A 27918-nucleotide genomic window follows, 5' to 3' on the forward strand; every position below is an offset into this window, starting at 1 on the left:
AATCACAATAATTTAGATCCAAAGTGAATGATATCATAGAAATGTGGCGATATGTGCATGTGAACCCCAAGTATCCATTAGTGGTATCATAGTTGATTGTTTTAACTAGGTGACTAACTTATAATCTCAAATGAGTATTTGGTAATGGTAGATGGTGGATTCAAGTGTAAAATCCCTTATGTTGAAAGTCTTCTCAGTAGTATAGAGGTAAAATGACATGTTTCATTGATGTGAACTAACGGTGGTGCAAATATCTATAATTGAGTAGGTGTAACTAAAGCTCTAAGGATCCTCATTGAATACTTGTAAATAAAAAAAATGTTTCAACTAAAAGGAAGATAGTCCTTTGTTTGAGGGAAAATTTGTCAGGATACACATAAAGTCCCACATCTTTGGATCACGAGGAGAAATAAAATTTTATAAAGCACACATAGTCTATATTTGTATGAAGTCTTATAGGAGACGGCCAAAAGCAAAATCACAAGAGTTTGAGCCAAGATGGATAATATCATACCAATGTAAAGACATGTGCATATATGAATTATAAGTGCCAAACAATTGAGAATTGTATTTGTAGTTACTGTTGTTTTTTTTTTCATTTGTTTTTCTCCAATAATTAATTCTCATTAGCCACTTCCCACGAAGTTCATTGAATAAATATCAATAAGTCTTATTTAGAGAGGTTCATTTATGGATGTCATGGGAAGTGTTGCATGTATCTTCACCAAGTCTCTTAACTCCACCAGACACATGGTCAACATGATTATTATAACAACATAATTTAAATCATTAGCTCCCATTGTCTCTCCTACACTCATGGTTATTGTACCAATAAAGGTTGAGTCTACCTAATCAATAAACTCGCAACCCCAATGACATTTCATCCAACAACAATAGATGATCCCCTAGCCAATGCTTAGGACATATTAGTCGAACACAACTTAAACAAGATAACTATGGTTAAAAAAAAAAGGAATTTAATTAACTAAGATAAATATGGTATATAAGATAACAAGAACAAATTTAATTATTTTCATTAATGGCCTCGATAATTACATACTAAAAATAAGATTCATTAATCTATAAAATAGACAAGTTTATTTATTTTAACTTTTATGACATTTTTCCATATACTCATATGCTTTGTGATCTCGTTGACTTAAGTGCTCTTGTTTTCTCTTTAATTATGATGTAAATAGACTTCAAAGAAAGGAAAAAAAATCATTGCATAAAAAGATCATTATAAAAGAAAGATAACCAACCCTTTTAGAATGTACATTTTGTGTGTACTGGCAAGGGTTAAACCTACCAACCCAATAAACTCATGCCAACAAGACCTAGCTCGACTCCGTTCAACAATGGTCAACGACTTCTCAATCAAATCTCATGACATATCAATTAGATACAACTAAAATAAAATAACTGAGTTGAAGATGATTATATAAACAATATTTATATATATGCTACCTAAAAACTAAACAACATAAAAAAATACAAACTAAACAATATTTGTGCTACTTAGCATATTAATATTTATATTTTTCTTTATGATTTGACAAATTGCATTATGTCATATAACATTTCGTTAAATGTACAAAATATTTTTATTTTGACTGAAAAATTTACCATAAAATTTATTTTATTTATATAAAATAACTATTATTCATTTTTAAAAAAAATAAATTTCACACAATTTGAACTTAAAATCTCAATTAAAAAGGAATCAAGTATATATCATCTGAATCGATTACGGATTATAATTATCACCTGTACTATTGTTTTAGGTGTTTTTAAAAACTTCATAATTTTTATTTGATATTTACCAATTTTAAAATTAAATCATGCGATGTAAAATACGTATTATCTATTGTTAAATTATGTGATATTATGATTAAAATCATATATATTAAATATTTACACGATTCTAAAATTATTTAGTATTTTATCATACTATTTTATTTTGAGATTAATATAATATTTAAAATATATGTAAATATCTATTTTTCGATAACATGTTTAAAAAATTTAAATTATATAAAATTTGATAAATATAATATAATATTAAATATAATATCATGGATCGGTTACATTTACATTATAAAAAAAATATTAATAATATAAGATTTGATCAACTCATACCGAGTCATATATATATTAAGATACAAAATATCCTATTTTTTTTTTTTAAAATTTAAACAAACCCATCAATATGTTAATTGTCAACCATATTGTGATATTTTTGATCAGTTTTTTCTGTTATTTTTTTTCGTAACCATTTTGTGATTGGCCACAGGAAGAAGATTGATATTTCAATTTCCACATGAATTTTACACTCCGATATCTAAAAAAAAAATAAAAAAAAAAGAAGGAGAAGAAGGGGAGTTTTGCATTATTTTTGTTGGAAGGAAACGGCAAGTTCACACGAAAAGGGCCTCCGTACTCGTGCGAGATATAGGGCCGCGTTTGGGGCTATTCTCCTCACTGTATCACAAAAGAGGGGTTTTCGTCTTCAATTTGATAGCGTGAGAGCTAAGACCACATTTCACGACTTCTCTCTCTGTCTCTGAGTCTATGTAGGTACCTCGCTTCACTTCTCGGAGTGTCCGACCCTCACGTAATTCCTCTTTGCTTCTCAAACCCTTCTTCCTTCCAATTCAATCTCTCACGCTGCTACGCAATTTCAATACTCGACCTCTTTTTTTTTTCTCTTTTTTTTCCCGCGAAATTACTCTGCGTTTTGTTTAGATTCACCAATTGCGAAACCTGGTCGTGTAGGGTTCAGCTGGCATTTCAAGGTTTTAGGGGATTTTCCGTGTTTCACAGTGTCAACGATGTGTGTGTGTGTGCGCGTCTGTGTTTTCATAGATGCTCGTAAGTAAGCGTTTTATTTAGGGACAAGGGAGGAAAATGGTGGTTATTCTGTATGATGATGGATTTTGGGATGGATGAATGTCTTGTATCGGGTTTTGAAGGCTTCAAGTTAGGGTACAACTACAGGGAAGAATTTAGCTAGTTGGGAACAATAGATAGATTCCTTGATATGATTATATATCTTTTTGATTGTTGTCTCAGATGCTAAACACTGGCCCCTTGCTTTACCTAATTAATGTTTTTTCCTTTTATTTTCTGGAGGTTGTCATAATCTTGTCTGCCTGGGTTTTTTTATGTGCTTTCGACATTGAAATTCAGTTATGTCTTTGTGTTAGTTTAGTCTTCCTTTTCCCACTGGGTGAGGTCGGCTATATGGATTACAACAACACCATTTGGATTGTTACCATTAGATCCCTCTTAACAACTTCCCCCAGTGTCCTTTTTGGGGTAAATTGTGTCATTGTGTTAACATTATTAGCTTAAAATGATAGATTGACTATCCTGAAATCTCTGGCTGGTCTGAGTTTATGTTGATATCACAATTACGATATTTTGCTTGTGCAGTTCAGATGAGATGGCCTCTTCGCATAATGTTGAATTGGAGGCTGCAAAATTTCTGCATAAACTCATTCAAGATTCTAAAGATGAGCCAGCCAAGCTGGCTACTAAACTCTATGTGGTGTGTGTTGTTTTTCTCTTAATGAAACAATTTAATTGTTCTTTTACTGCCTATGAAAGACTAGGTATACTTTTGATTAATTTGATGAATGCTTCAGATACTACAACACATGAAATCAAGCGGGAAGGAGCATTCAATGCCATATCAAGTGATATCAAGGTAAAACGTCTGCAACTTATCACTCAAACTCACCCCCATATGCAGTTATTTAATTGTTTTTGGTTAGACCTGCTCTTTTAAAGTGAGCTAACGAAATTGAGTTGATTCTGATTGTCAATAGGATGCATGGTTTGTTTTGAAATCTTCCTTTCATGGTATAAAAGATATTAATCTGCATTGCCATTTTTGTGATGGAATATGAAATAATCATGAGAATGGTTTGTTTAATTGCATCATGTGTGGTTTGAAGAAATTTTTGACTTTGCAATCTCTCTCCAAACAAAAAAAGGTTGGATTTATTTACTTGCTTTGTGTAGTTTGGCTTGGGCAATTTATGCTTGAAACTGATGGCTACTTCTCATGTGAATACCTTTATTTGATTGACTTTGGAAATGGATGATGAGCTTAAGTCTCTAGGTTATGATGTGGCTCATCTTGTGAACCTAATTTTCTTTGTGGTGCCTTGGTGACTGTAATGAAGCTAATACTTGTCATTCTTAGCACTGAACCTTTGTTTGTTAGTGTTGGTAAGTTGACCCAGTATTTGGTTTTTTGCACAATGCTGTTTCATCTGACTTAATGTTGTCTGTTTTAGGGCAATGGAAACTGTCATCAACCAAAATGGTCTTGATATTGAAGCATTGAAGTCATCACGTCTTCCTTTGACTGGTGGTCCTCAGATAGGTGATTATGCATGTTTGCCTATTGTAGAAAGGATGTTTGTTATAATTATTATGTGATTTTGATTTCATTGTTTGATAATTTATGCAGGATCTTCTTCACAGTCGAACATTACCAAAGATTCCCGAGTGGGCTTGGCTGAAAATGATGTGTCCAAAATGGACCCTTTTGCTTCTGGCCGGCCACCGGTTGCCCCAAGTGGTGGAGCACCTGATTATTATCAAGGATCTGTGGCTCAGAGGAGTAGTCAGTCTTTTGATCAAGGAAGTCCATCTAGTTTGGATTCTAGGTCTGCTAACTCTCAATCACAAGACAGACGTGATACTTCCAATTGGGACAAACAGGTGAATCAAAAGGATGGTAAGAAAGCTACGGCAAAGAGAAAGAGGGGAGATACATCATCACCTGTGGAACTGCATGTTGACAGTCCTTCTCAGCTGGATCCTCGCAATACTGGTGTTAATACAAGGAAGGGGAAAATGAACAAGGCTGAATCATCAGATGGTCTTCCAGTTAAAAGTAGTGAACTAGCCAACTTTAACATGGCTCCAAACAGTGGTCAAATGGAGAATGTTTCGACTTTGCCTGGTAGCATGAGAACAATGCTTAGAGCAAACCAAGAAGGTCATCATTTATTGGCAAAGCAAACTGATTTGACAAAGATTGGCAATCCAATGGCGCGAGCACCAAATTCAAAGTATGCAGAAGACACAGAAGTTTCCTCTGCACATATTGCTTCAGGGAAGCAGCAAGGTACTTTCTTACCTTCTACACAGAGATTAGATGTGTATGTAAATTTGTAATAAAAAAATTAGCTGGATTACCTCTTTTAAAAAATCTCACGTTTCTTGGTTTTCTTCTAATGTTGTTCCTGGTAATATGATGGCACTCCAGAGCAGCAGTTAATACCAAAATCCCTTAGCGTAAGTAATGGATTTGGAGAATTTTCAACCATAAGTCATGGTATAACTTGATCAAACTGTGTTCCTGGGTTTGAGAACTGCAATCAATTTGGGATATTCATACTAAAATGCCAATGTCTAATATTTGAGTGGTCAGTGAATTTTGACAAAAGACATTCTAGAAGAGCCTACAAGTAAATATAATTATTGGAGTTGATGACTTTATTTGAGTAGAGGTTTTGTTTAACACTAGTTCTTAGCGGTCATAACTGTTCCTTAATTATTTCCGAGTGTTCTCTGCTGCTGGATACTTCACCATGACTAGGTCATTATGGAAAGAATGACTGAGGAAATGCTAATTTTACCCGGAATTAGATGTAATCAAAGAAAAAACAACTATAATTTTGAATTTCTTGTGCACTGTTATTGATAGAAAATAATTTATGTTGATTTCAGGTGCTTATGCAAAGATTCATGGAGGGATGGCGATTCCAGCTGGTGCTTCTTCAATGGCCGAAGCTTTCTCAAATTCAATGCAATATGGGGGTGCAGTTGAGCGTGATGGGGGAAGTTCTACTACTTTAGCTGATGGACATAAAATTGCTCAGGTACTTGCTATTCACTAGTTTTTTGCCTCAGTAGTTGTCTCTTAGCTCTATTTTTTCCCCACCTAGCTTTAATCATATAACGTTAAAAGTAATTCTACTTCTGTTCTCTTTTTGACTATGTTACTTGTATATATTCAACTTGATTACTTGACCAGGTTATTTTATTGTCAGATTGGCAGGCAAAATAGTGGCTCGGAAATGACTATGCTGAGACAAGGTGTTCCTCCTAGAGACACAGGAAAATCCACTGTTCCTGCCATGGCTACATCATCTGCCATGCCTTTTAAGGAACAACAGTTAAAACAGCTTCGAGCTCAGTGTCTTGTTTTTCTAGCATTTAGGTAGGCAGTTCTGCTATCACCTTTTGGATTTGAAGTAATGGACTTGCATTATATTTTGTATGTGAAACTTTGTTGTTCAATACGCAGAAATGGTTTAGCACCAAAGAAACTACATCTTGAAATTGCACTTGGAACAGCCTTTTCTAGAGAAGGTGACTGATGTTTAAATTTTATTTAACAAATTGAAGATCTTCATTAACTAACTAGCGAACAATGTGATGGTAATACAGATGGTTCTCGCAAAGATCTAATTGACCACAAAGGAAAATCACAATCTTTTAGTGAACCAGGTAATGCATCTGGGATCATGATGCCATTTGGAAGTCCGAGCAATGTGAGACAGCCGGATAAAAACCCATCAGGTTCCTCTTCAGCCGGAAAAATTGTCGAGGCTGACTCTTTGTCAAAGGGAACTGAGAGCCCAAGAACATTGGAGGACAAAGGTAACCTACATTCCACAAAAAGAGAGGTTGAAAGGCGAATTCAAGAAAGAGTGACTGCACAAGCTTCCTCAGCCACTTCTTGTCAGCAGCAAGATTCTTCAAGTACAAGGGGTGCTGTAGTTGGTAATAATCATTTGGATGATGTTGACACCAGTAATATGCAGGTCGGAAGATCTAACCAATCCTCTGTTGTTGGCCCAAATAGTTGGGCTGGTTTTGCTGGTGCTAATGAGGCTTCAAAGGGGCCTTCTCAGATCTCTACTATTCAACATGAGTTATCTTTGGAAAGAAGAGAGAATATTCCTAGTCAGTTTCAAAATGTTGGTAACAATGGTGGTTCACGGAATCACAATTCTGTTAACCAGTTGTCTTCTTTTTCTTTAAAAGAGCAATGGAAACCTGTTCCAGGGACGGATAGTGATCCTCATGGAGCAACCATGATGAAGGATGGAAATGTGATGATAAAACACGCTTCTACAGGTGTAAACCATACTCAATAAAACAATGTTATTGCAGTCAGTTTCTTTACAGTTTTTGTTTTCTGCATTAAAAAGTGTCATTGATTGAAGGGTTTCTGAGTATTAATCATGATCTCTTTCAGATGGATTCAAAACTGTTCCAGTTGATAATGCATCAAAGCTTGGCATGGCTTTTGCAGAGCAAGATGGGAATGACAGGTTGGTATCTGCCGATTTGCCACCTTCTCCAAAATATACAATGTCGGAGAAATGGATCATGGATCAGCAGAAAAAGAGGCTTCTAGTTGAGCAAAATTGGGTGCAAAAACAGCAGAAAACAAAGCAAAGAATGGCTACAAGTTTTCACAAGTTAAAGGTTTGTTTTACTTAACTGCCACTTTTTCTAGTTTAGTGTTTAATATGCTCTCCTTGCACATTCAAGTGATTTTTGCAGCCACACGTACACAATGTGTTATTGGTAATGGCTTCGCTTTGCATAAACATCATTGCCTGTGCTTCATTCTATGTATTTTAGGAAAATGTGAGCTCCTCTGATGATATTTCTGCTAAAACCAAAAGTGTCATAGAGTTGAAAAAGCTTCAATTATTAGAGCTCCAACGTCGTCTCCGGAGGTAATCTGTGTTCTTGTGTGAATATATTTATTATTTTCTTCAATTATCGATTTAACAGTATATTCTCCCTTTTTGGGCAGTGATTTTCTGAATGATTTTTTCAAACCAATCACAACTGATATGGAACATTTAAAATCAATCAAGAAACATAGGCATGGTAGGAGGGTCAAACAACTTGAAAGGTTTGAGCAGAAAATGAAGGAAGAGCGTCAGAAAAGGATTCGTGAGAGGCAGAAGGAGTTTTTCAGTGAGATAGAGGTTCACAAGTACGCGTTCTTTCTGTCCATTTCTATCCGCCTTTTCTACCTCTTTAATTTTTCTAATGTATTATCATAGATAACTATGAATTAGTGCTCTCCTTACTCCTTTCCTCAATTATTACTTGAAATCTAGGGAAAAACTTGATGATGTATTCAAAATCAAGAGGGAACGGTGGAAGGGTTTCAATAGATATGTAAAGGAGTTCCATAAAAGAAAAGAACGTATTCATCGTGAGAAGATTGATAGAATCCAGCGGGAAAAAATTAATTTACTGAAAATAAATGATGTGGAGGGCTATCTTCGAATGGTGCAGGTAGATTTCTTATTTGATTTAAATAGATACAGGGCTTTATGTATTGCATGCTTAATACCATTTTCAATGGTACATTAGAACATGGTGCAGGGAGGTTTATTTTCTTGTTGATATAAATTGATACTGGGCTTATGTATTGCATGCTTAATGCCATTTTCGATGGTAAATTAGGATGCAAAGTCAGATCGTGTGAAGCAACTGCTTAAAGAGACCGAGAAGTATCTTCAAAAGCTTGGGTCCAAGCTACAGGAAGCAAAAGCTGCAGCAGGACGTTTTGGGCAGGATGTTGATGACACAGGGAGTGTCAATTTTCTTGAGAATAGTGAAACAGAAAATGATGATGAAAGTGATCAGGCCAAGGCAAGTTCTCTTCACGCATCTGTTTCTCTTTCTCGTGTTTAAATCTTAAATTGTTCAACATGTCATGTAACTTATTTGTTCCAATTCTTTTTTACAGCATTATATGGAAAGCAATGAGAAGTACTATAAGATGGCTCACAGGTATTAGTGCTGCACTTTTATACGATAGATACAGTAAAACTGGTGCAGTGCAAAATGCACCCTTTGTACATATAAATATTTTTTTTGATTCATTTTGTATATATAAATATGATAATATATATAATATTAAATTATACTATAATAAAATTTAAAATAATTACCTTTTAATATTTTAATATTTCAAATATTATATATAATTATCTCTTAAAATTATAAAATAATAATATTATAAATATTTAAAATGTCATAAACATTTAAAATATTACTGAGAAAGATATAAAAATCAACTTTTATATATTAAACGCGAACTAATATCTTTTGCGAGAGTTTTTTTTTTAGTTATCATATTTATTTATGACTTAAAAGAATCTTTATATATTAAACACAAACAACTATCTAGTGTGAGAGTAATTTTAGAAAGCTATGTTTTGAGTATCTTTTAACTTCTTATCTGATTCAATTTTTTTATAATCATATTTATTTATAAATTAAATTTTAATATTTTTAAATAAATTATCAATAATTAGAAACAATCTTACGCAGCAATATAAATTATTTATCTTATATCTAAAATATAATTTATATGTTCAAAAATATCTATTTATGCAAATTTTAAATATAATTTTTATGTTTAAATATAGTATTTATTTGTATATATAATTTATTAAAAATTTTAGTTATATATAGTAAACATTTGGGGTACACTATTTAAATTAAAATACATGAACTTTGTTGTATTTTTTTTGGTACACTTGAGAAAAGAAAAACCAAAAAAAGAAAGAAACCAACTAAACTAGTCTATCTGATACGACGTGCTGAGCTCCCCAAGAGACACCGGGTGCTCTTGAAACACAACCAAACTCTCATCTCCTGGAGCCCCCAGCCGCCATCCTTGCAAGAGCATCAGCACATGAACTTTCTTTGTATAACACATGAAAATTAAAATGCCAGGAATTAAATTAAAATTTAGATTAAAATTAACTTAAAATTCATATTATCCAAGATAAATAATAATTATCTCTCTATAGCAGTAAAATAATTTTGTAATAATCATTTGAAATATCACAGAATATTTCAAATAATAATAAAATTGTTGATTAATATTAATATAAAAAATTTATATATATATATATATATATTAATATTTTAATCTTCAAATAAATATAAGCTAAATAAAATAATACTAATAATGAATGAAAATATAATATTGAATTAGTATTATAATAATAAGAAAAATAAAAAAATGTAACTATACTAATAAAATAATAATAATAGCTTAAGATCTAAAATAGTAGAAAAGTAGTATTATAAAACAAAGTAATTATAATAAAGAAATCATATCCAATAATGAATTATTATTATGAAAATAAAATAATATTATAAAATATAAAAATAAGAGATATTTATACCCATGCATCGCCCAGGAACCAAGTCTAGTGTACTCTTAAAAAAATTTCTTGGTACTAAAAGTTGCTTATCTTGTATTTTTGCTATTAATGAAAGGGTAAATAACATTGGAGACTGGGGGGTTTGCTGGTTTAGTTTAGTTTCAAAGAATCAAAAGTGTTCATGGTGCACTGGTTTCATTAATCTATAAATGTGTATGTTAAATTTCTTTTGTGCTGAGTATTCCTTCTGGTTTATTCTGATATTTTTTCCCCCTGCAGTATAAAAGAGAGCATTGCAGAGCAGCCATCTAGTTTGCAAGGCGGGAAATTGAGGGAGTAAGTCAAATATTTGCATTGCTTGTGTCTTGCCATGGAGATCTAATTTTATTTTTGTTGCATTTAGTTGAGTTGTTTGTAGTTTTTTTTGGCTGTAATTGTGCATCTTCTTTGTCGCAGTGGGGATTTTTTTTGTCATTCTCACTTTACACTTTCGTCAGTTTCCTTTAATCTTGTCTGACAAGCAAGGACTTTGGACTTCTTCTATCTACCTTTTTTGGATCTAAGGACTTATGTTCTTTCTGACTGCAATCTTTGTCCTTAGGTATCAAATGAATGGCTTGAGGTGGCTTGTTTCCCTATACAACAATCATTTAAATGGAATTCTTGCTGATGAAATGGGACTGGGTAAAACAGTACAGGTAATCAATTTTTGTGAACTGAGGAATTAGTATACTCAGCTGGATTTCTATTTTGTTCCTTTTTGTCTTTTTTATTTAGCATTTTGGAAGTGTGTTATTTACTGTCTGTATCCCTTTTGAATAATTTGTGCTTTTTTGGGATTTTACAATTATTACAGTAAATATATACATGCTGAAGATCATGGATCATATTTTGCAATAAAAAGATTGGAAGAATTTTTGTATCTATAAATTCTAACGCCCTTTTTATAGGTTATTTCTTTAATTTGCTATCTGATGGAAACAAAAAATGATAGAGGACCATTTCTTGTGGTCGTGCCCTCTTCAGTTCTACCTGGTTGGGACTCGGAAATAAACTTCTGGGCTCCAGGAGTTCATAAAATTGTCTATGCTGGTCCGCCAGAGGAGAGACGTCGATTATTCAAGTAATTGGACTTTAGATTTCAACCCTCTTCATCTATTTTATGCTCTTATGTCTTGGTGTGTTTCTTAACTGTTCTTTTATATTTCAGGGAAAAGATTGTTCATCAGAAATTCAATGTTCTTTTGACTACGTATGAATATTTGATGAATAAACATGATAGGCCAAAGCTGAGCAAAATACATTGGCATTATATAATTATTGATGAAGGCCACCGCATAAAGAATGCTTCTTGCAAGTTGAATGCTGACTTGAAACACTATCAGAGCTCTCACAGATTGCTGTTAACTGGAACACCGTTGCAGGTTTTTTCCCGATTCTTTTACCCCTTTAGTTTTTCAAATATATACATGTGCTTGTTCTTGGGAATAACCAAAAGGTTCTGCTCAACCTTTATTGGAGGCTAATGCTATGTTCTTTGTTGCACTTTCGCCCTTATTTTATATCATTAATGTTATGTGACTGCTGGTTTTATTATTTTATAATTTATATGCAGAACAATCTTGAAGAACTGTGGGCACTACTTAATTTCTTGTTACCAAACATATTCAATTCATCAGAGGACTTCTCTCAATGGTTTAACAAACCATTTGAGAGTGCGGGTGATAGCTCACCTGATGAAGTAAATTTTGGATTATATTTATTTATATCTATTAAATTTACACTCGAGTTCTAATTTTAGCCTCATTGATTTTTAATGTGTTCATTGTTATATCTATAAATAGGCTTTATTGTCTGAGGAGGAGAATCTCTTGATCATAAATCGTCTGCACCAAGTTTTGAGACCATTTGTACTTAGGAGACTGAAACACAAGGTTTTTAATGCTCAACTTTAAGCTCATTAAAGCATAGTTCCTACTCCTCCTTTCTGTGTTTTGTGACCAGAGTTTATTCTTTATCAAAATACTTACGTTGCTTATGATTTTTGTTTTGATTCGTCTAATCAATATTTCATTCTTAGTAGTATGTACTTATGCCCGCAATCACACATTCATAGAATGCTATTGAAGTATATGGCTCTTCATGCATGTATTCATAATTCTCTTTTCTTCTTTGTTGAGGTCTCAATTTCTTTGTTGATATTCATGCGCACTCCCGAAACCTTTTAGCAGTATGCGTTAGGAACCTAATTTATAAGCAGTCAATAAAAAAGATTAAACTTAGAGAATTATGTTATTAACAATGAGAGGAAAATTCAGCATGCAAGGTTCCTACTGCCACAGAGCAATGCTCCTTCATAGAGCTAGTGCTCTCTGCCAATAACAAAATAACTGATTCACATCAAAAAGTGCCCTCTCTCTCTCTATTCATTTTCCTATATACCCAATACCCCTTACACGATTGGCAATTCAGTTGCCCCCCTTGGCGCCTCATCATTTTGTTTCAGCCCTCTCCTATTTCTTGTCACATAGACTCTTCACACCTTGGGCTTGTACAATTGATCCACTAATTGCCCACTTGGACCCAAGTCCACATCCGCAGTCCTAACAATGTGCATTATAGCTTTTTACTGTAATTTCTTACATTGTAAATTATGAAATTAAGGTAACATAAAACATAATTATCAAAAATGAGCTTTTAAAATTTATCTATCCGAAATTTTATGAATATCTGATGATATAGAATTGGTGTTTTAGTATCTCAAGATTGAGTGGTTTAATAGATATGGAAAATATGTTCTGCATTATTCAGGCCATCTGATGCACTTCCTTTTCTGGTCTGTTATTATCTAACATAAGTATTTGCTTTTTTTATTTATTTATCAATTTTAATAAGTTGGAATATGATTTTTAAAAAGTTCAATTTAGGGCACGTTTTCTTTGAAAAAAAGGTTTTGTTTTCACTTCTTATTTTCACTTTAAAAATGACACCTTGTTTTTATTTTGTTTCCTGATTTAAAAGATTTGTAATGAAAACAACCCTTTTTAGTCTTTCCTATACAGTTTTTGGAGAAAAGGGAACAAAGTGAATGCAAGGTGACATTTTGTGTAATTAAATGGGAAATAAGAACATTTTCTTAAACCAAATAGTCCCCTCTCTTTTCGGCCTTGAGATATATTTTCTTCTGATATTGTGTTACTTTCAATTTATTTCAGGTTGAAAATGAGCTGCCTGAGAAGATTGAGAGATTAATTAGATGTGAGGCTTCTTCATATCAAAAACTTCTGATGAAGAGGGTGGAAGAAAATCTTGGTTCTATTGGTAGTTCAAAGGTATCTTTTCTAGCACCTTCTTCTGTGTGTTGAATGATGTTTTTTGACCTTTTGATGCTGCCATGCTGGACAAGGATTTTGTTTCCCTCTATTTTCACTTTAGATAAAATAGCTACCCTGTATAGCATACATAAATGTATTTACTCTGCTGGTCTAATTGAAATTTATAATTTTTAGGCTCGATCAGTACACAACTCTGTCATGGAGCTTCGTAATATATGCAATCATCCATATCTCAGTCAGCTTCATGCAGAGGAGGTATATTTCTCTTTTGTGAATGGTTCTTCTCCGATTGAATGCATTTTGTTAATGATTTTAACTGTTACTCAGGAAATGGATTTTATGAGGTTTGAATTATGGTGTGATACTTTTCTTATGTGAAACTGAGATTTAAAAATGCTGTGTTCTATTATATAAATTATGAATCTTCATCTCAGGATCATTTTCTAAATAAGCAGAAGTTGACTAAAGAAAAATCCTTAAGAGTTAAACAAGGTGGTGTAACTTATAAACTATAAAGTTGTTTGTATTTATTTTGGGTTGTCCTGCCATGCGACTCAGCCAGGAATTCTTTTGTGACTTGAGAAGGAATTTTCTTGGAGATATGGTAGAAGTGGAGGGTTGAATGTATGAAATATAGACTTGTAGAATTAGCAAAAAATCCCAACTAGATTGATGATTGATTTGTATCTGAATTAGGGTTTGTGTGTTGAGCATTGATAACATTCAATGATCATAGTGAATTGTGTGTAGGTAGGCTAATAGTTTGGTGTAGGTTTAACCACATTAACTTCATGTTCATATTCATTTCGCTTCTCCGTATTGTATGCTTATGGATCTAGTTACAGTGTAATGTTTGTCTATAGTTTTTATCACTTCCTAACTTCAATGATGCAACCAGAAAGTAATGAAATTCTTTGCAGAGGCAATAACTTAAACTTCCAAAATGGGTGTGTTATCTGTTTGAAGTAGTCAACTTTGTTTATTTAACTACTTTGTCAGGCAGTCAAGTTTGATGTTATTATGTATTTGTTATTCTCTTGTTTTGGTTATGTACAATATGACCTTTTTCTGTTTGCAGGTGGATAATTTCATACCTAAACATTATCTGCCACCAATTATTAGACTTTGTGGGAAGCTTGAGATGTTGGACCGTTTATTACCAAAATTGAAGGCGACAGATCATCGGGTATGCCATATGCTATTTAATTGTTGCCAGTATTGACTCATTTCATGTCAGTATTGATATGAATTGTTATAACTGAAGATATTTTGTAAACTTATTTACCATGCATGCATTTGTCTGTTTAAAATCTAGTTGTCTAGTTGCTCCTTTTGATGCTGAATGTCTGACAGTTCATTCTCCCTTTGCTAAGTCAATTGAACTAAACTGTTTTTTATTTAATGAGTACCTTATTAATGATTTATGTTGGAAATTTAACTTTTAATGTCTAATAACATACTGTTAATACCTTTTCAGGTTCTTTTCTTTTCGACTATGACTAGGCTTCTGGATGTCATGGAGGAATACTTGGCCTTAAAACAATATCGGTACCTCCGGTTGGATGGGCATACATCAGGAGGTGACCGTGGTGCTCTGATTGATCTATTTAACCGAACCGATTCCCCATATTTTATTTTCTTGCTCAGGTAATTTTAATGTCCAATACAGTACTAGGTCAATTAAATAATTGAATTTGGGGGTGGGGCTTGGTTACCAGGACATCTATATTGACCTTTGTTTGGCAAACTAGGGGACCCTGGTTCAAACCTTGATCTATATTTTATAATTGGAATTACATAAAAAATTTTCGAGTCGGTTTGAGGAAATGTTTTCTATTTTTCATTACCTGTTCACGTCACCACCCTTAAAGTCACCCAACACCTTGTCACAGTCACTGTAGTTGCTGGCTTTGTTTGCAAATCAGAACCACCGCCTCTCTGTTGTCTTCTGCTTAATACTGCATCCTCTCCCTTTGTTGCACTGCCCATCATTCAATCCATCAAAGCCCATAAAGCCACCCATCGACTTGCCTCGGTATCTAAAGCATTGATGTTGTCCCCAACTCCTCTCCATCAAAACCATTGTCTCACCACCAAATTTGAAGCATCAAAGTTGTCCCTGACTTTGATATTGAAACCACGGATGTCTCCAACTGCACCACTGCCAGTCCTTGGTGGAACCTACCATACCACCACCATCAAACCTCTATCCAAATCCAGCTCCAAATACAATGGTTTGCTACAATGAACCCACGAGTCATTTTGTGCCACTGAAAATAAACTTCCACTGCACTCTGTTCATTCCTCACCATCAATAGAGGTTAGATGTCTACCACCACAAAATCCAATCGCAGGAACCCAAGACCATGACATTTCTTAGGCACGGCTCCACCAAAAGAGATATATAAAATGTAGGAAACAGAATGCTGGAAATGACATTTAATGTTTTCAATTTTGGGCTTGTCCAAAGAAATTATTTCCTAAAGTTTTATCAAACATATTTTAAGCACTATTTTCAATGAAAATTGACAAAAAGCAATCCAAATGGTGCTGTAGATATTTTCATTTTCTTTTAAAATTTAAAGAAACTGTCTCATTTTAGGATGCAAATGATCTTCATCTCCTCTTGCCTCCCCTTTTGCAAATGATCTGATAGACTAACACATACTTTCATAATATTAAGATCAGTTGAATGTTGATGATCTCAAGATTTTTATTCTGACCTCCTAAGAAGAGTCATGCTAGTACTCATCTAATAAAAGAAACCTCACTTTTGAGTTATGACTCAAGGAATTTAATGATTAATATGAGGCTGACTAGTTTAAAATTCATGAAAGCAGTTAGAATTGAAGATTATAGGTAACATCACAACAGCTGGGGTGCATTGCCTCAATCTGAAAATCTGTAATATTGTTGAGTTTCACATGTAGTAAAAAATGAATTCTTGGTGCTTTTCAATTAACAAGTTCCTAGGGTTGAACTGTTGATAAGTGATGACAAATATAATTGATTTTGAATTTGATGATTGCAAATCTGCTCCTGCACCCTAATGTAGTATTTTTAAGATTTCTGTATGCTTATTGTTGGAAAGCAGCTTGAATTGCGGTCCTTTTGGGGGCTTCCTTAATTGCTTCTTTGACGGGGTGTCTTCATGGTTGTCAATCTCGAGTTACAACTCGTAATATCGTCCAAGATTGAGTTTATTGAAGCAAAACGGGACAACTCGGAGGTAAACTCGTTTTGAGTAATCTTGAGCGAATTTGGGTAATCTTGCATGAAATCGCGAGTTTACTACGAGATCCGCGAGTTTACCAAACCTCAAAATGTGCATTTCATTAAGGGTTTCTTACCCTCGTTGTTCATTCTTTTCTTCTCTTGTTTCCGTGTTGTCTCCGTGCTGCTTCTCCTACGCATATCTTTCTCATTCATGTCACTGCTCCTCTGAGTGTGGTTCGGATTCGTGCCGCTTCTCCTCTGCGCAGCGTCGTGCATTGTTCCGATCTGCGCTGCGCCACTTCTCTTCTACGCATCATTCCTCCTCCGCGCATCGTTCTCCGAAGTCACAGTCACTCACTGTCGTGCTTGTCGCAGCTGCACACGTCGTTCTCCGCGCGAACATTTTGTCTAAGTTGCGTATGTGCTCTTTCGCGAGCCACATCAGCCACCAAGACAAAGGTTCTTCTCAGTCTTAGCTCAGCCATGTTCTTTCTCCTTTTTTATTCTCTATCTAATATATTTTCTATCCAGTCCCATTTTTTTTCTCTGTTCTTTATCATGTCTGGGATTGAATCATATTTTTTAACATATTTTTTATATTAAGTAAACTCTTATGAGTTTACGATTCGAGTTTACAGAGTTTCCACGAGATTACGTAAACTCTCGAGATTGACAACCTTGGGTGTATTTAATTCCATGTCACAGAGAGATATTTTCTAAATAGAACTTATAAAGTGTGACCAATCCTCTCCTTACAAGTTGGTTTTGTTGGGTTGAGATATGCCGTAAGCCCAAATTTCAGGACTTGCTTTGATTGCACTTCTAGCTGTTTCTTTGACAAAAGTCACTTAACTTCTGTATGTTAGTAGTAATTAGATTGAAGTTGTCATGTGTCTTCCTGCGATTGAAAACTTGTGCATAATGATAATATATAAGATGGAAATATTTATTGCTTTTTTGTAATTTTTTGGAGGTAGTTGGTTTTGAAACTTATTTGGCTATTCTTCCCCCACATCTCTTTTCCTGTTTTTTAGATATAGTCTCATGGACTTTAGCAAGTCAAATCTAGTTCGTATTGTGTACTTGATAATCTTTAAGATGTATTATCTTTCATATTGATGACTTTCATCTATTGTCAAAATAAGCATTCGAGCTGGTGGTGTTGGAGTGAATCTTCAAGCTGCTGACACAGTGATCTTATTTGACACTGACTGGAATCCACAGGCAATGAAATTTCTTTTATATGATTTTTTTTTTTTTAAAAAAATTGTTTTTGTGTATAATTAGTATGATTTCATTTGTTGTTATATTTTCAGGTTGATCTGCAAGCTCAAGCAAGGGCTCATAGAATTGGTCAAAAGAGGGATGTTCTTGTTCTTCGTTTTGAAACAGTTAGTGCTTTTCCCTTTCAATTATGGGTTGTCATTGTTGGGACATATAATTGTATATATGCTACGTTATAGCAACATGAATTTTTTCTTCGTAGAAAATATGTATTATTAAAGAGAATAAGTTTTATTGAGTGTTTAACTAGTATATTTGGTCCCTATAAAGCATTTTTGATTTTAACACAATTTGCTTTATCATAGATATGATCCTTACTCTACAGTGAGAACTGAAAATGGCATTAATATTCAAATCTCATGTCTTGTAAAATGCATCTTCCATTCCTGTTGTGTGATGGTAATAAAATGTGCTTTTTACTGTCTCAGGCCATGTACAATTTTAAAATCTTGGAGTAATGTATCAAATTGTTTTTATTAATAGTTAATACTTGATTTGGATGTTATCCTTTCCTCGTGGATTAGTTTTTACTTTTTAGTACTGTTATGGACCGTCTGATGCATGTATCTTTTGATAGGGATAACATGTGGTGAGTACTAGTGGTAATTTTAGGTTAGTTTGGGAAAAAAACTTTTTTCCTCTTTGAAATCGTAGGGAATTATACATTGTGGTCATGATGATGATATTTTATCCCTTTATCCTTTTTTTGTTTTGTGTCGGAGGGTTTGTTTATCTTGCAAAATATGTTTGATTTTGCTTATGCATCTAGCTTTTCTGCTTTGTTTGAATTGATAGTAGGTTTTTTTGTTCTTCCACATATGCTAAAGTTGCTTCTTGTGGTTACAATGTAACAAGGTTCAAACTGTGGAAGAACAAGTCAGGGCTTCAGCTGAGCACAAACTTGGTGTTGCTAATCAGAGCATTACTGCTGGTTTTTTTGACAATAATACAAGGTTGGCGATGCCATGATATTTCACCTTTAGTTTATTTGGAACATTCTGTGTCAGCTCTGAAGTTTCTGTTTTTCTGTTTTTTGCAGTGCTGAAGATCGGAGAGAATACTTAGAAGCACTCCTGCGGGAGTGTAAGAAAGAAGAAGCTGCACCCGTTTTGGATGATGATGCTCTAAATGATCTTTTAGCCCGCAGGTTCCTTTTTAAATCCTTTTACCATCTGTCTATTATCCATAGCCCGGTATTTCTTTTTATTTTCTGATGATTAGCTGGTTTGTTGGATTTTCTCTTGCTATTTTCATGTATAATTGAATGTGTTAATTTTTTGAGAACGACAACTAGGAGGGTGAAGTAAGAATTAATGGAAATTCTGGAAAGATATGTATTTGGCACTTTACTAACTCAATTTTATTATAAATGGTTTCTGATGTATTGTCATTTCAGCATTCTAACCTATGCATTGCTGATTTAAGTCACAGATTATAATGTTACTTTGTATGCAATCATGATGGCCCTGCCTACTGCATGGTGCTATTTAAACCTTTGATTGTTGATAAGATCTTTAAGTATTAGAACTGTTTGTTTTCCATTGTACTTGCATTTAAAATAACATTATAATTAAACTACCATATAATTTAGTGCTCCTCCCTTTGGCTAGTCCTTCTTCCTCCTAAGTTCCTAGTTAAAAGAGAGAAGACAAAAAAAGAGATTTGATGCAAATTTTGTTTTTGTTGGCAGTGAAACAGAGTTAGATATATTTGAGGCTGTTGACAAAAAAAGGAAGGAAGATGAGCTGGTACTATTCTATTGAGTAATTGCTTATGCTTTTCATCAGCATACATATAGCGTTTTAACTACGGTTTGTTAAACGAGAATCTCACTGTGGCTTCAAAATAATGTTGCAGGCTACATGGAAGAAATTGGTGCTTGGACAGGCAACCGATGGCTCTGATCTTGTACCTCCACTTCCTGCTCGTCTGGTCACTGATGAAGACCTGAAACAGTTCTATGAAGCAATGAAGATATCTGATGTGCCTAAGGGTGGGGTAGAATCTACTGGAGTAAAGCGAAAGAGCGGATATCTTGGGGGCCTTGATACACAACACTATGGCAGGGGAAAGCGTGCTAGAGAGGTTTGTCTTTATATTTTGTTTATTTGGATTGTGTGGTCGGTTGTATTCCTTGCCTACCTTTTGCTCTCTGTATGATATGCTCTGCCTCAGATCTTCATATGATGAGTTTTCCCTAGGGTTAATCTTGTATAATTCTGATATACATAACTTACAATGTGATGTACTATCTAATTGGTTATTGAGATGTACATACTTTTTGAAGGTACGCTCCTATGAAGAGCAATGGACAGAGGAGGAGTTTGAGAAGATGTGTCAGGTTGAAACTCCAGATTCACCCAAAGTAAAAGAAGTAGCAGAGATGAGTTATCCAACAAATACTTCCAGCTCTGTTGTATCTACTTCCAACTCACAACCTGTGGCCGTGCTACCAGTTGTCCCAACATTGCCATCTGTGGAGAGTTTGCCAGTACAGCAAGTTAAAGAGATAACCCCACCTGCCAAACGCGGCCGTGGAAGACCTAAAAGAATAACTTCGGATAAGTCACCATCTGTGATGGCCCCTCCAGTAGCTTCTGGAACTGTTGAGATAGACACACAGAAAGGAGTTGGGTCTAGACATTTAGCATCATCAACTCCTGATTCTGTTGCTCATTCTGCTGAAGTTATAGGTGTGAATGCACCCATGCCCCAGCCTGATGCAGGAGTTGCTCCTAACGCACAGCCTGCCATTCCTACACCTACTATTCCACCAAGTTCTCAGGTAGCTGCTGTTCCTGTTTCTGTGCCTAATCAAACAAGAGGACAAGGGCGGAAAAGTCATGGTGGTGAAGGGATTAGACGTAGAGGGAAGAAGCAGGCGATTATTTCACCTCCTATCCCTGGTGGTTCAGTTGGTCCTGATATAAAGGTGAATGAGCAATTGGAAGAAAAATTGGTTAGTCCTTCTTCAGATCAAGTCATATCACAGAGTGAAACTGTTCCCAGCCTTGCTGCAGTACCCCATCTACCTTCTGTTTCTTTGAACAGTGGAAAGGATCCTTTGGGTGTTGGTATTGTTTTGAATTCTCCGGCACCCCCTTCTCTACCTTCTATTACAACCACGGTTCAAACTGCGCCAACTTATCCGCCCATACAAATGCAAAGTAAAGGACAAAATCAAAAGTCACAAACCGGGGTTTCCCGACGTAGGGGAAAGAAACAGGCAACAATATTAGCTCCGGTTCCAGATGTTTTACATCAGGATTTACATCAAACTGCTTTACCAATTTCATCAGGCAGTATGTCAGGTGAAAAAGCTGCTGATTTAAAAAGCTTGCAAGAGAACACTGTTCAAGAACCAAAGTGTGCTGTTCAGGATCAAGCATTGCAGAGCCTAGGTGATCAGGATGTAAAGTCGTTGGGAGGATCAGATGATTCAGCCAAGCAGACGGTGATCATGTCTTCATGTCAAGATAGTATAATCAAATCTCCAGGTGAATTGTGCATTGCAGTATTGAAGTTCTTAACCTTTTCTTTTGTTTTAGAAAAATCTTGGATATAAACACATGATTTTTTTTGCAGGGCAAGATGTTGAGAAGGTCAAGAGTCCTGATGTTCATGATTCTTCCGTCAAGGTTGTTAAATCTTCTGAAACTACCTCATCAAAGACTGATGAAGTTTGCAATAACTCAGGGAATGAAACTTTATTTGTCACAACATTGCCTGTTACTGAGGTAACAAAGGATCAACATTTGGGTGGTACAACTCACAATCAAACTGTTGAAACTTCAAAAACTGTTGAAACTTCAAAAACCATCCCGTCAGTTGTTGATACTCCAACTATGCCCTTGACTGGTAGTGAAACCACAGAAAGCATCATCAAATCTTTAGATCCTGTGACTCCAAAGATTGTTCCCAGTACATCAAATACTGTTTATCCTTCCACGACAGGCTCTGAATCTACTCATCCAGGCTCTATTGAATCCTTGCCTGCCAGAAGGCAAGGTCGTAAAACCCAAAATAGAGCGGAGCCACCACGGCGTAGGGGTAAAAAATCAGCTTCAGCGTTACCTGTTGTTCCTGATGCTGTTACTGGTCAGGATCCTAAGTTAAGTCATCATGCACCGAATTCTTCTGGGGATTCATTGCTGGGTAAAGCCACTGCCAATGTTACTCAAACCCAAGCATTTGAAATCCTTTTACCCAGTGGAGCAGTTAGTCATGATTCAAAAAGAAAAGAGAGAGCAACCAATTCTGGCCAAAATAAGCAACAGAAAGTTTCATCAACAAGGATTGATGGTGCACCAATATCCACGGATAAGATTGCTGCTTTTGGACGAATTCATAATGTCAATGATGTTGCACGAGTAATGAAAGAAGTTTTCTCTGGAACTTGCTTACCAAAGCCTAAAGCTCATGATTCTTCTGGGAGTGAAGATAGGATTACACCTGTTGTACATGTAACAACTAAAGCTGCAGTGGATGCCTCCAATAGCCAAAGTATGGAGGATGTAGCTCGTTCTGATACAGCAACTGCTGATGCAGCATGCCTTACTACAAATGTTGCTGTGAATGTTCATGAGAAACAATCAGAAGTGGCATCCGATATTCAGAATTTAGAGGGTAAAGCAAGTTTAGATATACCAACTATTGGAGAACATAGCCTGACATCAGATGTTAAAGAAAAGGCTGAACAGACACAACATTGTGTTGAAAGCTCAACCACAGAGTGTAAAATAGCTCTTGAGACAACTCTTAATGCTGCCCAGAAGACTGATAGTTCTTCTGAGAGACTTCCTACCAGTTGTGCCCCCAATGATTTAAATATAGATACTTCTAGCCATCAGATGGGTTCATCTTCCGGTGCTGAACCTCTTGCAGTAATCGATCATAAACTAAGGAACCAATCTGACTCTTCAGAGAAGTGTTCAAGATCTTCTCCACTTGATATTGGTGGTACAGGAATCCCTCCGACTCCATTGGAACCAGAAACTTTAAGTAATAATCCTGTATCTATTGGGGCTGATACTTGCACTGAGAGCCATTCATCCACAAACAAACCTCCTGATATCACGGAACACATTTGTAATGAAAAGTTGGAGCCTTCAGAACTATTTTTGAAATCTTCGTCCCTTGCTGGTGATGACAACTCTGGGTTATTGGCTCAGGCTGAAAATTTGAGTGATCAACCACAACCTGCAACAGATCCTCAACCAAGGACAATGGTAGTTTCTAGTATTTTGGAACATACTGAAATAAAAAACGAACCAGAATCTGCTTTAAAAGCATCTGCTGAACTCTCTGTTGATGAGGAGATCGTTGATAAAATTCCTGCTTCTCAGTTGGTGGAGCCTGGGAATCAGAGTACATTGGGACATAATTCTCAAAAGGTATTAGAACCCTCCGTGAAACAGTGTTCAGAATCAGCTTCTGAAAAGGAAGGTCTTGTGGGTCCTAAAGCTGTTGAAGTTCAGAAGCATCCAGAGTCGCTAGAATCCGGTGAATTGCACAGTACTCCATTGATTGAGAGCTGCTCAAATCCTCTTCATGAGGAAAAAAGGGATGACGGGAATTCCAATTGTGAACATCTTCAGTCTTGTGTTGTTAAACCTGAAAATATTGACCCCGTTTCTCAAGAAAATATAGTAGTACCTAATCCGATTGGCAATCCAAAGACTGATGTAGTAGGTATTTCTGGTGTTGGCAGTCCTGTTGAGGGAACTGTGTCTGAAGCTGCAGTTCTGCTCCCTTTGACCTTGGTAGAAGACCAAAATAGGGGCTCAGCTGTAACAAGTCTAGTCAGGAGTTCAGAACCTTTGGAAGAAACAATAGAGAAGACTGTGGCTAACAACTCTGGAGTCCAGGAGGAAGCTAATGTTGATAAAGTGGAAACTGGTGTTCAAATGGATTCATCCACTAGTCAGATTTTACATCTAAAACACGATGTATTTCAAGAAAATGTGAATTTTCCCTCCCATCTGATGACAAAGGAAGAAAACATAGAAGGCTCATCCACAAGGCGCCTATCTATCAGCTCATCTCCATCACATGAATCGAAGGATTCTAAGATTGAACTAGGTGATAAATATATGTCGCAGGTTGGTGATTCTCAGACTGGATCTGAAGATAATACATTGAAGAGCTTGGATTTAGTTTCATCTCCTTCATTGTCCCAAGTGAAAGAGGAAGAAAAGATTGGGGTATCATCTGACAAGTGTCTATCTGAAAGGGATATGGAAGGATCTGATGTTTTGCCGGAAAATCCAGTGGTGGAAATCAATAAAATGTCATCAGATTCCCCAATGACTGTTAGCCCCTCTGGGGAGGGTCAATTGTTGTTGGTAAAAGGAGAAAATCCCGAAATTAAAATTAGTGATCAAAAGGATGCTTCTCTGGTTTCTGAGAATGATTCAGAAAGGCTTACTTCCAAAAGCATGGGTGTACCTTCTTGCTCGCAGATGGAGGGAGATAATGTTGATAAGATATCTGACAAGGGTCCTCTCAGCAGTTCCTTTGCTCCAAGTGAACAAGGAGATCTTTTGATCAAGAATAGTAGGGATGACATTGAGGTATGTTATTTTGTACATATTTAGTACATCTGGCTCTGTAATTTTTTCTCCATTTGTGTACTGACTTTGTTTATGTAGGATTCTGTTACAAATCCATTACCACAACAGAAATCAGAATGTTCTGAGGATGAGAAGGGTTATGAAATGAAGACATCTGATGTTGGCAGGGTTGATCCAGGACTGACGTCCACAAAAACAGATTTGCCTTCTCCCTTGGTGATGGAGCAAGATAAAGCTGATGTACATGATAGCCCACTTGCTACTGCAGAGCCAAAACATTCTTTGACTGGAGAGTATTGTGAAGATGCTAATAAGGTATGTCATTTGACACCTGGTAGTTACTATGCCTTCAATTTTAATCTTGTACTCATTTCTTCTGGAACCCATTATAAATCCATTAACTTTACAGGAATCAAATGCTTCAGAAGCTGAGATTGGTAATCTAATGGATTCATCTGATGTAGCTGGAGTTAATGCACAACGACTTTCATCAAGTAACATTGTTGTGCCATCATCCTCCTTGGCGATTGAGGACAATCAGATTGTGTTGTCATCTGACAAGGGTGCACTCAAGGAATCAAAAGATTGTTTGACTGAAGAGGGGAGCTATAAAGATGCCACTGAGGTAAGTCATTTATTTTGCTCCCATATTATGTCTACTGCCACAATATTCCTTTAACTTCCTTTATGAATTCATTTTTTCAGGTTCCCTCTACAAATCCAGTACTGCTGCAGGAATTAATTAATTCTGATGCTGAGATGTGTAATCAAGGCAAGACACAGGTTGGTTTCCCCTTCAGACTCCGTGCAAACTTTTTGTCTTGGTTTTATGGTCAGTAGGTTTGCTTCATTTTCAAGGTAGTCAAATCGATAAAAAATATTCTATTTAAAGACCATAATGTGCCTGTGAGAGGGTAAGAAGTTTTTTCCAGTTGAAAGTAAAGCAAATTAAAATTTAAGCTGTCTGGTTGCGTTTATTATGATTGTACACTTAGTTGTTACAACCCTCTTTTCCAGAGTAACTACTGCATTATTTCTCTTCTAAATATGGAATCAGTATTAGGCATAAGCACGTTAGACAAATTAGGAGATGACTTACATTATGCATACAGCTTTCAAAGTTGTCTGCATTAAAGCAATATCTGTGATCTATCATTTCTCTTACTTCTGGCCTATGATTCTATCTGTGCATTCCAGGTTGATGGGACATCCGTGAATGATGTCACAACATCAGAGGGGAAAAAAGAGGTGGAGACATTGTCTGATGAGGATCAACAAGGAATCTTGGAAGCCCAGGATGGATCGAGAGGATTGGTGGATATTGAAGATACGGCAGGAGATGGTGAAAGCTGTGCTGCTGAGATGTCAAATGTATCTGAAGTCCCAGAAGCCCAGGATGGATCAAGAGACATTGAGGATACGGCAGGAGATGGTCAAAACTATACTGCTGAGGTGGCAAATGTATCTGAAGTCCAAAATACTTCAGTATCCCTTGAAAAGGTGAAAGGCTTATCTAAAGAAGGTACAGTTGGCAGCCAGGCAAGAATACATGTGTCAGAAGGATCCGAAACTGTTACGGGTGATGGAATTGATGCTACTCCAGATTGTTTGGCTGTGCCAGAAACTGCATCAGTTGGTGGGGCTTCATCTCTGTGCTCTTCAGCAGCAGAGAGTGAACATGTTGACAGATTGCCTGAGAAGGATTTAGTTGCCAACCCTGTACCAAAACTTGACACTAAAGAATCTGAAGCTTGTGTTTCTAACCAGGAAAATCAAGTAGTGCAAGTAAATGCATTAGAAGACATGGGACACGAGGAGAACTTGTCGGAAAAGGATTTAGTTGGAAACACGGTTGCAAAACTTGACACCAAAGAATCTGAAGCTGGTGTTAGCAACCAGGAAAATCAAGAAAATGCATCGGAAGTAGGCAACACCATTGCAAAACTTGACACAAAAGAATCTGAAGCTGGTGCTGATAGCCAGGAAAATCCAGAAAATGCATCGGAAGACACCAAAGAATCTGAAGCAGGTGTTAGTAACCAGGAAAATCCAGAAAAACCATCAGAAGACACCAAAGAATCTGAAGCTGGTGTTGGTAACCAGAAAAATCCAGAAAATCCATCGGAAGACACCAAAAAATCTGAAGCTGGTGTTAGTAACCAGGAAAATGCATTGGAAGACGTTGAAAAGTCCCCTCCTTCTGCAGCCGAGGGCTCCTCTTAGAAGGTTTCAAGTGCCTGCTTCGAAATACGGCTGGAATAAAAAGATTATGAAGTTGGGGATGGAAGAAACATTGTTCAAGAGTCAGATTGTAAACGAAAAGGCACATGAAAAGAGTTTGGATGAGAAGAGTTCAGTGGAAGGAAAAAGCCCAAGAATCTGAAACCAAGTAATGAATTCTGTCTTTGTATATATTATATCATATATCATATGTAGGGAATTTTTGTATATATATGTTGTAATGTTACCTTTAAATTCTGGTGGTTATTCTATTACTTGATCTTGGAATATGATTACAGGGTCCAACACCCAAGTGTTAGTATTTTTTGCCATCGACAATTTGTTAAAACAGTAACCCGCATTACATCTATTTGAATAGGACATTTCAATGTTGATCATCAAACAAATTATAGTAGAGTTTTTATATTATCTGGTAGCTGAACAGACATGCTGTGACGAAAGTAGTGTTTCTTGTCTGAATTTAATCAAGATACGACTTAATTGATGGCTGATAGGAAATTGGTCGACAAAATAAATAAGAGAAAAACAATGTAAGGTTGTTCTCTCCATTTTCTCTGCGCTATATAGCTTTAACATAATCGTAGCCTACCAAAAAAAAATTGATTTCGGACGCTAGTTGGCAACTGTTATGGTGGAAGTAAAGAATTGTGTAAAAACTGATACCCTGTGTAAGGCGTATACTATGCATTGCATTATAAGTCGACAACCCGAAGGAATGTAGGTGTAAACATCTCATTAAATTAAGTGGAATTCAATATTTAAATTATAGAAAATTATTTGAAAAGTTAATAAAGTGTTTTAACAAAATAACGATTGGAATTTTGGTGCATCACAATGGACAAATAAAGTATTTAGCTCCCTTGTCAACAACACTTTACATTGTGTAAATAAAGCATGTTTCTTTGTCTTTTAAAATTTTCTAAATCAGTTTTTTTGGTTTAAAACAATTGTTTTATTTTCTTCATTTTTATTTGAAATTATCTCACTATTGATTTTTAAAGTGTTTTTTTACTGTTTATAATCGCTATTAAA

At 35.5% G+C, this 27918-nt stretch overlaps 1 protein-coding gene across 2 annotated transcripts; it reads left to right on the forward strand.

The window, feature by feature from the left end:
• Positions 1-2421: 2421 nt before the first annotated feature.
• SYD (P-loop containing nucleoside triphosphate hydrolases superfamily protein) lies at positions 2422-27158 on the forward strand. Of its 2 annotated transcripts, none has more exons than XM_020372973.3 (37): positions 2422-2573; positions 3436-3550; positions 3648-3709; positions 4305-4393; positions 4481-5143; positions 5749-5900; positions 6072-6241; positions 6329-6393; positions 6472-7164; positions 7286-7518; positions 7678-7775; positions 7856-8041; positions 8169-8349; positions 8521-8709; positions 8807-8850; positions 10518-10574; positions 10840-10936; positions 11189-11361; positions 11449-11662; positions 11854-11979; positions 12083-12172; positions 13454-13570; positions 13748-13828; positions 14652-14759; positions 15051-15220; positions 17935-18013; positions 18106-18180; positions 18929-19026; positions 19113-19220; positions 19764-19821; positions 19931-20158; positions 20361-21570; positions 21659-24645; positions 24724-24960; positions 25055-25270; positions 25351-25428; positions 25843-27158. In XM_020372973.3, exons 2-37 carry the CDS (start codon positions 3446-3448, stop codon positions 26866-26868), a joined length of 10563 nt encoding a protein of 3520 aa, XP_020228562.1. In that variant the 5' UTR covers positions 2422-2573; positions 3436-3445; the 3' UTR covers positions 26869-27158. The 2 variants fall into 2 exon arrangements, with proteins under 2 accessions (XP_020228562.1, XP_020228561.1); XM_020372972.3 differs by having other exon boundaries at positions 2431-2614.
• Positions 27159-27918: the final 760 nt, after the last annotated feature.

Source organism: Cajanus cajan, chromosome 5 (genome assembly GCF_000230855.2).
Source record: "Cajanus cajan strain Asha chromosome 5, NIPB_CcT2T_4, whole genome shotgun sequence".
Classification (NCBI taxonomy): domain Eukaryota; kingdom Viridiplantae; phylum Streptophyta; class Magnoliopsida; order Fabales; family Fabaceae; genus Cajanus; species Cajanus cajan.

Bases quoted from the DNA above. Each gene is read 5' to 3' on its own strand.
- SYD (XM_020372973.3), top strand. From the start codon at position 3,446: ATGGCCTCTTCGCATAATGTTGAATTGGAGGCTGCAAAATTTCTGCAT. The intron at 18,181-18,928 runs GTTAGTGCTTTT...CAATGTAACAAG, and splicing joins TTGTTCTTCGTTTTGAAACA to GTTCAAACTGTGGAAGAACA. The intron at 24,961-25,054 runs GTATGTCATTTG...TTAACTTTACAG, and splicing joins ATTGTGAAGATGCTAATAAG to GAATCAAATGCTTCAGAAGC.